Raw genomic sequence first — 13,811 nt, forward strand, 5'->3', positions numbered from 1 at the left:
ATCAGGACACATTTGATAGTAGTGTTGGCTCTATAGAGATGGACCACAAGAGGCAGCCGACTTGGGGATCTGCGTTCCAAATGGCACCCTACATACTGCACTACACAGGGAATAGGGCCCTACATACTGCACTACACAGGGAATAGGGCCCTACGTACTGCACTACACAGGGAATAGGGCCCTACGTACTGCACTACACAGGGAATAGGGCCCTACATACTGCACTACACAGGGAATAGGGCCCTACATACTGCACTACACAGGGAATAGGGCCCTACATACTGCACTACACAGGGAATAGGGCCCTACATACTGCACTACACAGGGAATAGGGCCCTACATACTGCACTACACAGGGAATAGGGCCCTACGTACTGCACTACACAGGGAATAGGGCCCTACATACTGCACTACACAGGGAATAGGGCCCTACGTACTGCACTACACAGGGAATAGGGCCCTACGATACTGCACTACACAGGGAATAGGGCCCTACGTACTGCACTACACAGGAATAGGGCCCTACAGTGCTGCACTACACAGGGAATAGGGCCCTACATACTGCACTACACAGGGAATAGGGCCCTACATACTGCACTACACAGGGAATAGGGCCCTACGTACTGCACTACACAGGGAATAGGGCCCTACATACTGCACTACACAGGGAATAGGGCCCTACATACTGCACTACACAGGGAATAGGGCCCTACGTACTGCACTACACAGGGAATAGGGCCCTACGTACTGCACTACACAGGGAATAGGGCCCTACGTACTGCACTACACAGGGAATAGGGCCCTACGTACTGCACTACACAGGGAATAGGGCCCTACATACTGCACTACACAGGAATAGGGCCCTACATACTGCACTACACAGGGAATAGGGCCCTACGTACTACACTACACAGGAATAGGGGCCCTACGTACTGCACTAAACAGGGAATAGGGCCCTACGTACTGCACTACACAGGGAATAGGGCCCTACGTACTGCACTACACAGGGAATAGGGCCCTACGTACTGCACTACACAGGGAATAGGGCCCTACGTACTGCACTACACAGGGAATAGGGCCCCTACATGCCTGCACTACACAGGGAATAGGGCCCTACGTACTGCACTACACAGGGAATAGGGCCCTACGTACTGCACTACACAGGGAATAGGGCCCTACATACTGCACTACACAGGGAATAGGGTTCCATCTGGGACCCAAGCCATAGGGTTCTCTAGTCACGTGATGCGGGGTGTAAGGATGGATGCCGTTCATTGGTAGATTGACAGAACTTCGGCCCCCCCCCGCCCAGACAGCAGTTCAGGAGGACGTAAAACGGCGCGTTCGGATAGGAATGATTGTCAGATAGGAATAGGGAATTGTGTCAGCTCTATTCATTCTATTTCTATCTGAACCATTTAGAGCGTTTCCCCTTCACTGAATACACCCCACCTCTAAAAAACACTTGTGTTGAGCTGAATGGATTGGATAGGTGTAAGCAATATGCTGTAAATGTATTACCGATCACATTCTTTCAGCTCTACAAGAAATGCCTCCGGGAATAAGACCTGTCCCAAATGGCACCCTGTTCCCTACATAAGGCTTTTTGACCAGAGCCCTCAAAGTATTACACCCTATTCACTATATACGGCTACTACTTAAGGGATAGGGTGCTATGTGGGCCGTTCGTGTACTGGGCTCTGACGTCAACCGGTCTGTATTTCTAATGTCAAGAGGTCTACTCAGCGGGCTGAACCCCGCAGGGAGAAATGTAACGTACAGAGCTGTTCAGAAGGGACCTTCTGTTCTGCACGGCAGGAGAACATGGGGACAATCTCAATTGCGTTTCCTTGATTCCTCATCCAAATCGGGTTCGAGAAGGCAGCGAGAGGGGAGGATACTTAGAATGAAGGAAACGCAATTGAGATTCTGCCCATGGTTAATAATAATAAATAATATGCCATTTAGCAGACGCTTTTATCCAAAGCGACTTACAGTCATGCGTGCATACATTTTTTTTTTGTGTATGGGTGGTCCCGGGGATCGAACCCACTACCTTAGCGTTACAAGCGCCGTGCTCTACCAGCTGAGCTACAGAGGACCACAATTATATCTCCTTCCTCCCAGTGTGCACTTGTTCACTTCCCTTCACTGGTTTGAAAGGAAATGACTGGTAATCAGAAATACGGTGGAAACCCCCACTACCCGAACCAGTACAATGCTTTTATTTTTGTGGGAAGGGAGTGAACGAGTGTACACTTCAAGAGAAAGGAGATATTATTGGGGCGCGACCACCCCATACCTACGTCCCAAATGTCTCTACGACCATATCTACCTCCCCACGGGCCCTGGTCAAAAGGTCGTTCGCTGCAGAGAATAGTGTGACATTTGGAACACACACTAACTGTGCTCCCTCTTGGTTTGACTAAGCAACCAGGATAGGATGAAGTGTCCCTAAGAACTGATCTCTGATCAGGTTGTGTATTCACAACGTGTCTCAGAGCATGAGTGTTGATGTACGATCAGACGCCCCCCAGTCTCTAGAATCAAACTGATCCTAGATCAGTACTCCTACTCTGATCGACTTTGTGAATACAGGTCCTGCTTTCTGACCTCCTATTGGTTAAGCCAGGGCTCTAAGCTGACCTTTTTTTTACAAGGAGCACGTATGCGCTTAAGTTGAAAAATGTAGGCGAACACAAAGAAATGTAGGAGCACAATCGAAAATATTTTAGGTAATGAAGCTAGAATCCTTTTATTTATTTTATTTTATATGCTCACTGGTGCTCCTAAATAAAAATAATCCAGGTCGCACAGCAAAATATTTAGGCGCATATGCAAGTAAAATGGTGGCACTGTAGAGCCCTGTATTAGGGTTAAAACTGTGGTTAATGTTAGCTGATCCTAGATCAGAGCCTAGGTACAACCTCAATCTGTGTCATTAAAAGGATAGTTCACCCAAATTACAAACTCTCTCCCGACATGAAATGTGAAAAATGCTAATATCAGGGATAATGACTTGCTTGCATTGGGTTTGGACAAAAATGCTACAAAAGTTAGCATTTGGAGACCACGGCCAGTGGGGAGTTCAGTTCACTTGAACGTTTCCGGCGTTGTGGAACGGTTTGTACTGTACTTTTACGTTCTTGAACAGACTTTGCGATAGGTTTACTGCGTTCGTTGGGTGTGCCGGGGTGTGGCTTGAAGCAATGAGTCACGTATTTAAAGGGCAGCAGGGGATTTTGAACCCACAACCAAAACACTCCCCGTTTTTCAACTGGAAACTGGTACAGCACTGTCTCAGTTCAATGGAACATTCTATTACGTTTTTTTATGTACTAAAACGCAGCACAGGTAAACTAAACCAAAGCATGGATTGCTGTATTCCTTGTCTATACAGGGTACGGAAACCAGTGGCATTTTATAATTCGGGTAAACTATCCCCTTCAGTTTTAATAGTCAGCCAACTGCAGCTTTTCACATCAACTCATTAATGCACACCCATTAGAAGACAATATGTCTTGTCAGTATCGGAGCGATGCCCTGGATTGGCCACGCATACGGCATACTAAACAGTCGCGTGGACATTGGGATGTTAGGCCCTCGGCAACTGAAAGAACAATTCTGTGATAGTTTGTTTCCGGGAGGTCCACCTTCGCTCCTCCCACGTCTCTTCATCTGGGTGGTGTTCAGTACGGCACAGCATAGCAAAACGTTTGGCAACTTAAAACTAACAAACAAAACAAAGAGTTTCTCTTCTGGTTTGGGGCACGTTCATTACGGCACGCCGTAGCAAAACATTAAAGTCGGTTCCTCTTCCGTTTGGTGGCAGATGAACACCGCCCAGTTTCCAGGGGGTGGGGAGGTAAAGGTGGTGGTGTTTGATTGAATACCTTAGGTCGACTGCCTGGTTGGTTCCAATGGAAGATCAACTTGCATGAGTTTAGATGTGAAAGAAGCTTAAGTGCAACATCCTTATTGCAACTCTGGTAATATGGTTCACACAACCCCACAGAACAGCCTCTGGTATTATGATCATCACAAAACCCCACAGGACAGCCTCTGGTATTATGATCATCACAAAACCCCACAGAACAGCCTCTGGTAATATGATCATCACACAACCCCACATGACAGCCTCTGGTAATATGATCATCACAAAACCCCACAGAACAGCCTCTGGTAATATGATCATCACACAACCCCACATGACAGCCTCTGGTAATATGATCATCACACAACCCCACAGAACAGCCTCTGGTAATATGATCATCACACAACCCCACATGACAGCCTCTGGTAATATGATCATCACACAACCCCACAGAACAGCCTCTGGTAATATGATCATCACAAAACCCCACAGGACAGCCTCTGGTAATATGGTTATCACACAACCCCACAGAACAGCCTCTGGTAATATGATCATCACAACCCCACAGGACAGCCTCTGGTAATATGATCATCACAAAACCCCACAGGACAGCCTCTGGTGATATGATCATCACAACCCCACAGGACAGCCTCTGGTAATATGATCATCACACAACCCCACAGGACAGCCTCTGGTAATATGATCATCACACAACCCCACAGGACAGCCTCTGGTAATATGATCATCACAACCCCACAGGACAGCCTCTGGTAATATGATCATCACACAACCCCACAGGACAGCCTCTGGTAATATGATCATCACAACCCCACAGAACAGCCTCTGGTAATATGATCATCACAACCCCACAGAACAGCCTCTGGTAATATGATCATCACACAACCCCACAGGACAGCCTCTGGTAATATGATCATCACACAACCCCACAGGACAGCCTCTGGTAATATGATCATCACACAACCCCACAGGACAGCCTCTGGTAATATGATCATCACACAACCCCACAGGACAGCCTCTGGTAATATGATCATCACACAACCCCACAGGACAGCCTCTGGTAATATGATCATCACAAAACCCCACAGGACAGCCTCTGGTAATATGATCATCACAAAACCCCACAGAACAGCCTCTGGTAATATGATCATCACAAAACCCCACAGGACAGCCTCTGGTAATATGATCATCACAACCCCACAGGACAGCCTCTGGTAATATGATCATCACAAAACCCCACAGGACAGCCTCTGGTAATATGATCATCACAAAACCCCACAGAACAGCCTCTGGTAATATGATCATCACAAAACCCCACAGAACAGCCTCTGGTAATATGATCATCACAAAACCCCACAGGACAGCCTCTGGTAATATGATCATCACAAAACCCCACAGGACAGCCTCTGGTAATATGATCATCACAAAACCCCACAGGACAGCCTCTGGTAATATGATCATCACAAAACCCCACAGGACAGCCTCTGGTAATATGATCATCTAAAAACCCCACAGGACAGCAGCAGCTACAGAATGGAAGAGGAGAAACACAGGTTAACGGCCGCTCACACTTGGTTGCTTGAGCGTTTACCGGTCACACCTTCAGCAGAGAAACGCATTGAAAGTACAGGGAGTGTTACTTTACTCACTGGGATCAGAGTTCACCTTCCTATTTGTTTTCACACTACATCACTGACTGGGGGGTTAGTCTGGTAACAGTCAGATATTATCCAAGCAGTAGGTCTCACTGAGTGGTTCCTGAACTTTTAAATAACCCAACACAAAAAACAAGGTACTGAATAAATGAACTAACTGTAGCAGAGGCATTGTAACCTGAAAATGAACACTGGGCTTAGTGCTCCAAATCGCACCCTCTTCCCTACATGGTGCACTACTTTTGACCAGAGTGCCCTATTAGGGCACTTTATATAGGGAATAGTGTGCGATTTGGGACGCTTACCATGCGGGGTGGTTGCACTTGCAACTCAAACTTAACATGACCGTTGAAGCACAGTTGTCAGACAGAAGGTAGCCTACATAATCAAAACATCAACAGCCTGCTATTGGGGGGAAATCAACCATCAGGAGACAGCGGGGCTGCTCCCAGATAACACCCTATCCCCTATATAGTGCACCACTTTTGAACAGGGTCCTATGTGGTAATATAGTAGGGGGTCATTTGGGTCACCTGACGGGGAAGCTCCGGGGAGGATGGATGATGAATAACAGAAAGAAATGAGATGTCTCTAAAAACAGAACTACTTCCGGCATCAACCATTCTCTAGTTCACGGAGTAAGACAGATGTTTTCCATGACCCTCGTTTCATTAGGAAGGGAGGATGGGTGAGGAGAGAGGGGGGCGACAAGTGTAGAGGATCAAGTGGCTTTTTTTTTTTATTTATTTCAAATCAGCACAGTGCATTTCTCCTCTGAAAGGGGGCTGCGTCCCAACCTCCTTGATGCCTTTCTGTCCTCGCATCCTCTCGGTCACGAGCGCTGATCACTAAGGCTGCATGTACACAGGCAGCCCAATTCTGTTCTTTTGCCCAATTATTGGCAAAATAACTGATCTGATTGGTCAAAAGACCAATTAGTGGAAAAAGATCTGAATTAGGCTGCCTGTGTAAATGCAGCCTAATGGGGTTGTGAAGGATTGATGACAGGTTTCCAACACGCATGCTTTCATTTTAGACCAGTGCTCTCAACTAGGAAAGGAGGCAAGGACAGGAGACCACCACCCACTCAACTAAATGGAAGGCCTCCTCAGTCCTCAACGCCGGTTCACTCCACAGCCATAAATCCTTCAGTCAGTCTGTCTGTCTCAAGAACACGCCCCCTCCCACAAAGGGCTCTTAGCCCTCCCTGGGGCTGGGCCGCAAGCCAATCAGATCATCCGGTTGCGTTTATGGGTGGGGGAGTCTGTTATGACATCATTGCACTGGGCGGAGCTGCGTTTCCTGGGGTTAGCGTCCAGGTGCAGGGCCATTTCGTCGGCGATGAAAGTGTTCAGGTCCACATCGTTAAGGCCGTTACGCCGACGCCCCACCGGGGTCGACCCACCCCCACCGCCAGCAGCACCCCCCACGTGGGTAGGAGAGCCTGGGGTACCGGAACGGACACTGATGCTGGCCATAGCCCCACTTAGACCTGAGGAGGGGACAGATTGGAGAGGAGGAGGAGGGGACAGATTGGAGAGGGGGAGGAGGAAAGGAAAAGATCACCACAAGGTCAATCAGAAGACAAGTCGTCTCCCCCCCAGACTCATTTAGGCCATGGGGCATCCCCCAAACGGCATCCTATTCCCTATATAGTGCACTACTTTAGAGCAGGATCCATAGGGCTCTAGTCAAAAGTAGTGAACCATGTAGGGCAGGGATGGGCAACAGGCGGCCCTCCGGCAACATGAAGGCCCTCGGATCAACAACAAATGAAGGATCTCAACATAGAATACACAACGTGCAATTTCAAAACCTGATTATGCAGCCACCATTTTTCTCTTGTTATGTAAGTCACTGATTGTCAATTAGACCATGTCAGCTACATTTTTTTTTTTTTTGATTGCTAAGCTAGTTTTGCGGCCAGCTACCTAAACTTATCATGGTCGAATTACTCAAGATATATTATGAAAACCCCTTGGCAAAATGTGTAGAACTGCAGTAAACTTGCTTTAAAACTGCAACATTTTTTCTACACCCCCATGGGCAAAGTATAGAATTGCACGAAATGAACTCTAAAGCGTAAACATTCTCTCTGCTGTAAAGAGCGGGGCCACTAAAAACTGTTTTGCTCACAGTGTGTGTGTGTGTGTGAGGGGGTATGGATGTGGGTATGCAGACCCGCGAGAAACTGCGGCCCCTCATGACGAGTTCAGATTTGTTTTGGCCCCCACCCTGATGGAGGGAACACGGTGCAATTTAGGACACGAATGACGAATGCTGATCCTTTTGAGCAGGGATCGTAGGGGTCTGGTCAAAAGTAGGGCTGTGATGACACCAGCATCGTGGCATTTGGGAAGTATGGTTTTCACCAAAATGTGGTCCACTAACAAAGCTCAGAGGCCCTCACACACACACAAAGAAAAACGCAAACATACACACGCCTATTTTGCAGAGCTGCTCTGCCAGAGGACAGGTGTGTATCTACAGTGCATTCGGAAAGTATTCAGACCCCTTGACTTTTTCCACATTTTGTTACATTACAGCCTTATTCTACAATGGATTAAATGTTGTTTTTTACCCTCATCAATCTTCACACAATACCCCATAATGACAAAGCAAAAACAGGTTATTAGAAATGTTGGTAAATGTATTAAAAACAATAAAACTGAAAAATGACATTTACATAAGTATTCAGACCCTTCACTCAGTACTTTGTTGAAGCACCTTTGGCAGCGATTACAGCCGAGTATGAAGCTACAAGCTTGGCACACCTGTATTTGGGGAGTTTCTCCCATTATTCGCTGCAGATCCTCTCAAGCTCTGTCAGGTTGGATGGGGAGTGTCGCTGCACAGCTATTTTCAGGTCTCTCCAGAGATGTTTGATTGGGTTCAAGTCCAGGCTCTGGCTGGGCCACTCAAGGACATTGAGACTTGTCCCAAAGCCACTCCTGCGTTGTCTTGGCTGTGTGCTTAAGGTCATTGTCCTGTTGGAAGGTAAACCGTCGCCCTAGTCTGAGGTCCTGAGCGCTCTGGAGCAGGTTATCAAAGATCTCGCTGAACTTTGCTCCATTCATCTTTCCCTCGATCCTGACTAGTCTCCCAGTCCCTGCCGCTGAAAAACATCCCCACAGCATGATGCTGCCACCCCCATGCTTCACCGTAGGGATGGTGCCAGGTGACTATCGCCCTGTAGCACTCCCATCTGTTGCTAAGAAATGCTTTGAAAGGCTGGTTATGGCTAACATCAATACCATCATCCCAGACACCCTGGACCAACTCCAATTCACATACCGCCCCAACAGATCCACAGATGACACAATCTCTACTGCACTCCACACTGTTCTTTCCCACCTATACAAGAGGAACACCTATGTGAGAATGCCGTTCATTGACTACAGCTCAGCGTTCAACACCATAGTGCCCTCCAAGCTCATCACTAAGCTAAGGGCCCTGGGACTAAACACCTCCCTCTGCAACGGGATCCTGGACTTCCTGCTGGGCCGTCCCCAGGTGGTAAGGGTAGCCAACATAATCTGCCACGCTGACCCTCAACACGGAGGCCCCTTAGGGGTGCGTGCTTAGTCCCCTCCTGTACTCCCTGTTCACCCACGACTGCGTTGCCTGGCACGACTCCAAAGCAATCATTAAGTTTGCCGACAACACGATGATGGTCCCTTAAGAGGCTGAAAAGATTTGGCATGGGCCCTCAAATCTTCTACAGGTGCACCATTGAGAGCATCTTGACTGGCTGCGTCAACGCTTGGTATGGCAACTGCTTGGCCTCCGACCCCAAGGCACTACAGAGGGTAGTGCGTACGGCCCAGTACATCACTGGGGCCAAGCTTCCTGCCATCCAGGACCTCTATACCAGGCGGTGTCAGAGGAAGGCCCTAAATATTGTCAAAGACTCCACCCAAGTCATAGACTGTTCTCTCTGCTACCGCACGGCAAGCGGTACCGGAGCGCCATGTCTAGGTCCAACAGTCTAGGTCCAATAGTCCGGGTAGCCATAATTAGCTGTTAGAAACAGCTTCTACCCCCAAGCCATAAGACTCCTGAACAGCTAATCATGGCTACCCGGACTATTTGCATTGTCTGGAAGGATTATGTATGGAGGAATGGTCTAAGATCCCTCCCAATGTGTACCCCAACTCATAAAACATCTCAGGAAAAGGCTCAGTTTCGTTATCCTCTCAAGGCGAGGTATTGAAAGGTATAGAAAACAGGGGTGTCAATAATTTTGACCCCTGAGAGAAAACAATTACTTGTTGAATAAAATCTCTGCACAATTGTATTAGAATAAAATTATATAAATTTCCCAATTTCTTAAACCATATAATATAGCTCAGCATTCAAATTGTTGATTTTATACAGTCATTCTTTCTCACCTTTATCAAGGTTGTAAATTTTGGAACCCACTGTATATCTGTGTATTTACCATGCAGTGCGATGGCCTCTCTGAAGGGCTGGAGGTCAGCCTCCACAGAGGAGTCAGTCTCTGGGGCCGGGGGAGGCCGGTTAGGGGAAACCATGGTCAGTCTGTGTCCTGGGGTGAGGGTGGCTCTGGAGCTCCGGTGGGGTGGGGCCCGGCCACACAGGAAGCTGATGAGGTCCTCCCGCCGGATGGTTCTCCTCCTTTTCTTCACCCAGGCCAGCACATCCTTGTTGCGACGCTGGTGGCTGATCTGTAAACCCAGGTCGTAGCTACGCTGGTGAGCCTCCACAGACTCTGGGGGCAGAAAGAGAGGAAGGAAGGTGTGTACGTCTGACAGTGAGTGAGTACGTGTGAGAGAGAAAGTGTGTGTGTGTGAGAAAGAGAGAGAGAGAGAGAGAGAGAAACGTGTGATGGTGACTTGGTTGAAGGTTCCTTTGTGTAGCCTGAGTGAAACGTGTGACTAATAGCTGACAGTTTACTACAGAACTATAGCCCCCCCAACCTGAACATTAACACGCATCAATTGCGGTAAGGTTTTGGAAACATAAGTACCTTCTTTCAAATCAGCAAGAAATAATTTTCAAAAAACTAAAAAAGGTTAAATTGATATACACCTTTATAGGTTTAGTGTTCCCACACGGCCATGTCTCTGTTACAGCGCTTGTTAAGGGAAAACAAGGGCAATCACCTGTGCTAATTAGCTATGTGCTCCGAACACCTGTGTGTAAGCGTAACTCGGGAAGTGGAAGTGTAGTTTAGTTTGATGAGGCACCCATAGCTGTGTGGATCTGTAACTGCTACAGTAAGTGTTTATTTTTTTCCCCCTCGCTGATGAAAAGGGCCATATGTTTCTGAAAGCCGTACCCAAGCAATGATGATTGACATTTCTGAACCTTAAAAACAGTGTCGGGATTGTAGTTCACATGAGCCAGTCGTTGGCGAAGCTGACGGCTGAAAACTGTAGGGAGAAGGCAGAATGGAGGCTAGGGTTGGAGAGTCAAACCCTGCTGTGCACTCCAGGACCAGAACTGGAGAGGACGGCTGTAAACTGTGAGATTGTCAATATTCATGTGACTAGAAGAGGCCCATGATTGTTTACAAGTTTCTATTGATCTACTAATCAATACATGTCCTGTTTACAGCAGAATGACAAAGGAAATCCTTTGGACTTTTATGATGAGGTCCTCTGTAGCTCAGCTGGTAGAGCACGGCGCTTGGAACGCCAAGGTAGTGGGTTCGATCCCCGGGACCACCCATACACAAAAAATGTATGCACGCATGACTGTAAGTCGCTTTGGATAAAAGCGTCTGCTAAATGGCATATTATTTATTTATTTATTATTATATGAGCCTTTGGTTCTCAACCTTTTTTGGTTACTGTACATTTTGCTCTGTCCGGACTATCCTCTAATGAGTCTTCTCAAGTACCCTACCCCCTGTGGATAGGCCAAGTACCTTGACAGCTACTGTGCAAACCAATACACGTTTAGCCTACAGCAGAATGATAAAGAAAATGCCTATGGACTGTTATGATGATCCTATACTGTCCGATCTTATATTGTCGTGAAAGCAGGTGAGAAGACAGAAGAAACTGAAAACACTGAGTATCCCTGACACCTACCTTTGTACAGGTTGGTTACGGCTGTGGCAGCGTTTTGAAACGGCACCCACAAAGAAAGCCCCCCCTGTTGGTGACATACTCGGTCTGTCGAGACAACACACACCACCAAAAACATTACAGGTTTGTTGGAATAGATAGCCTGGTTGACAACAGATTACATAAATAGCAAGTTAGGCCCCAATTCAAACAGTATTCCCACTTTTGTAGTACACTTTAGTAGTACATGATACAAGGCACGTTATATGGTAATATGGCAACACATCTGAGACTGAAAGCTTCTTGATTACAGGATACTTTCATTCGCCATTTTGTCTTGCATCTAGGGTTGCAGGCGGGCTTTGGAATATAAATAACTGTCAGCCAGCGCTAGATGGCCAACTCGACAGTTTAGAAGCACGAGTGCATAACGCACCAACTAAATTGCCCTTTCAGCAGGAACGCTGCAGTCGTAAATTAGAAACAATTGCTACCTTGGTAGCTAAATAAATAATTGTTACGATAGTTCAGTATATCTATGAGAAGTATTACAGTAGCAGGTAAGAATTCTCAATAACCCCAATGCCAATATAGTAAATCTTCGCCATTTTGTTAAATTTTCAGTATGCATTGATAAAACAACTCGGGCTATTCGTTGATTGTAGACTATTCGTTGATTGTAGACTTAAACCAAAACTGCAACGAAATGTATTATATAACTTTAATGTATATCTATTGAAAGTAATATTAGCCCACAGACCTAACAAAAAGGCAACACTGAAAGATGCAATCTGTCACAGGGTAATGTCGCGTAGCGATGATTGTTGTTTCCATCGCCATTTTGTTTCTCTAATACATGCACTCAACAGCGTTTAACGTTAGCTACTTGTTCACTGACATTGTCGGAATCGCAGTTTCTCTAACCAGATGGTTAACTTACTAACACTATAAACCATATTAGTTTAAAGACTGGATTAACGTTAGTTAGCTATTCAACTAACTTATCTACCAACAGTTTGTTGGCTGGTTATGTTGGTTGGCAGTTATCGTTAGCTAACGGTAGTAGCTAAGAGGTAAACGTTGGCGAACAACAGCCAAAGCAAACTACTGTAACGTTTGTTAAGCAATCATTTATTTTCATAAAGATACATTTAGATCATCTGTTTTTCTAACACAAAAAACGAGCAAACTATCTATAATTACGGGTTGTCTTGACTTAGATGGTAAACAGTGGCAACGCAACAGTAGCTAGCTAACCAGCTGATCAGCTGAGCTGGTAAACTAGCTAGTTAGCTACTAGCTAGGTAGCTAACATTAGCTAGTTCCCACCGCCACCAACAGTGACTGACTAACATAGCAAGCTAAGAAACAAGGCGCAGGGGTGGCAGCCGACTAACGTGGGTTAGGTAACTAGTTCTGGTCTTGTGTCGGACCTTTGTAGAGCTGAGCCACAGCAGTGGCGGAATTCTGGAAGAGATGCCACAATTTATCCTGGTCGTTATCGGCCTCCTCCTCGTTCGACTCCCTTTGCTCGGCTTCGGCCAAACACTGCCGCTCCCATTTTGAGAACCAATGTTCGGGTCCGTGTTCCTGAATCTCCGGGTCTCCGTCTTTCTTCTTCTCCTCCATTTACCACGCTAAAACCTCAGGTAGATTACAGCTTTAGTATGCCGATTAATAAATTACTTCGCGATGCGAATAAATGTCCGTTAGTAAATTCATTAATTTTGTTATTACTTGGTAGCTGTTTCTCAAACCAACTACTCCAGTCTGAAAAGACTCTGCAACTCTTTTTTGACGTTGCCGACGTCCGCCTATATAAAAAGTCATAATACCGTGTTGTCGTTTCTACTCCGCCTCTATTTGAAATAGTCAGCAGTGATTGGCTAGTATGGCGCTGGGGCGTGGCTTCGGTTTTGTGCTGAACAGTTCAGTGGACCACAGAAACATCTGTCACAGAAATGACACAAAGGAACGCCACGAAAATTCTTAGCTACTTAAGCTTGTGTGAGAAGTAAAAAGCTGTGGCCAATAGCTTTAACATCACATGTATGTAAGATTATGGAACGTATAATTACGGAGAGGCTAACTTACTTCCTGGAGAGCAGAGGGCTAGTAACGCCACATCAGAGTGGGTTCAGGAAGGGTAGGGGAACTATGGATCCAGTGCTCTGCTTAGAAGCAGAGGTCAGGAAGGCTCAGGTGAACAAGGAGACTGTTGTAGCTGTC

At 46.6% G+C, this 13,811-nt stretch overlaps 1 protein-coding gene across 1 annotated transcript; it reads right to left on the reverse strand.

Annotated features, from left to right (window-relative positions):
- Positions 1–2,137: 2,137 nt before the first annotated feature.
- On the reverse strand, positions 2,138–13,371 carry LOC121551621 (UPF0472 protein C16orf72 homolog). The gene is made up of 4 exons (XM_041864323.2): positions 13,016–13,371; positions 11,607–11,690; positions 9,989–10,279; positions 2,138–7,039 (listed from the first exon to the last, which is right to left on the reverse strand). The coding sequence occupies exons 1-4, from the start codon at positions 13,209–13,211 to the stop codon at positions 6,777–6,779; spliced, it is 834 nt and encodes a 277-aa protein (XP_041720257.1). The 5' UTR covers positions 13,212–13,371; the 3' UTR covers positions 2,138–6,776.
- Between the last annotated feature and the right edge of the window lie 440 nt (positions 13,372–13,811).

This window comes from Coregonus clupeaformis, chromosome 35 (genome assembly GCF_020615455.1).
Source record: "Coregonus clupeaformis isolate EN_2021a chromosome 35, ASM2061545v1, whole genome shotgun sequence".
Lineage (NCBI taxonomy): Eukaryota > Metazoa > Chordata > Actinopteri > Salmoniformes > Salmonidae > Coregonus > Coregonus clupeaformis.

What these genes read in the sequence shown, in the direction of transcription:
- LOC121551621 (XM_041864323.2), bottom strand. Translation starts at nt 13,211, where the DNA reads ATGGAGGAGAAGAAGAAAGACGGAGACCCGGAGATTCAGGAACACGGA. An exon ending in TGTGGCTCAGCTCTACAAAG is followed by an intron (nt 11,691 to 13,015) that starts GTCCGACACAAG and finishes TTGTCTCGACAG; the next exon opens with ACCGAGTATGTCACCAACAG. An exon ending in CGTAACCAACCTGTACAAAG is followed by an intron (nt 10,280 to 11,606) that starts GTAGGTGTCAGG and finishes TTCTGCCCCCAG; the next exon opens with AGTCTGTGGAGGCTCACCAG.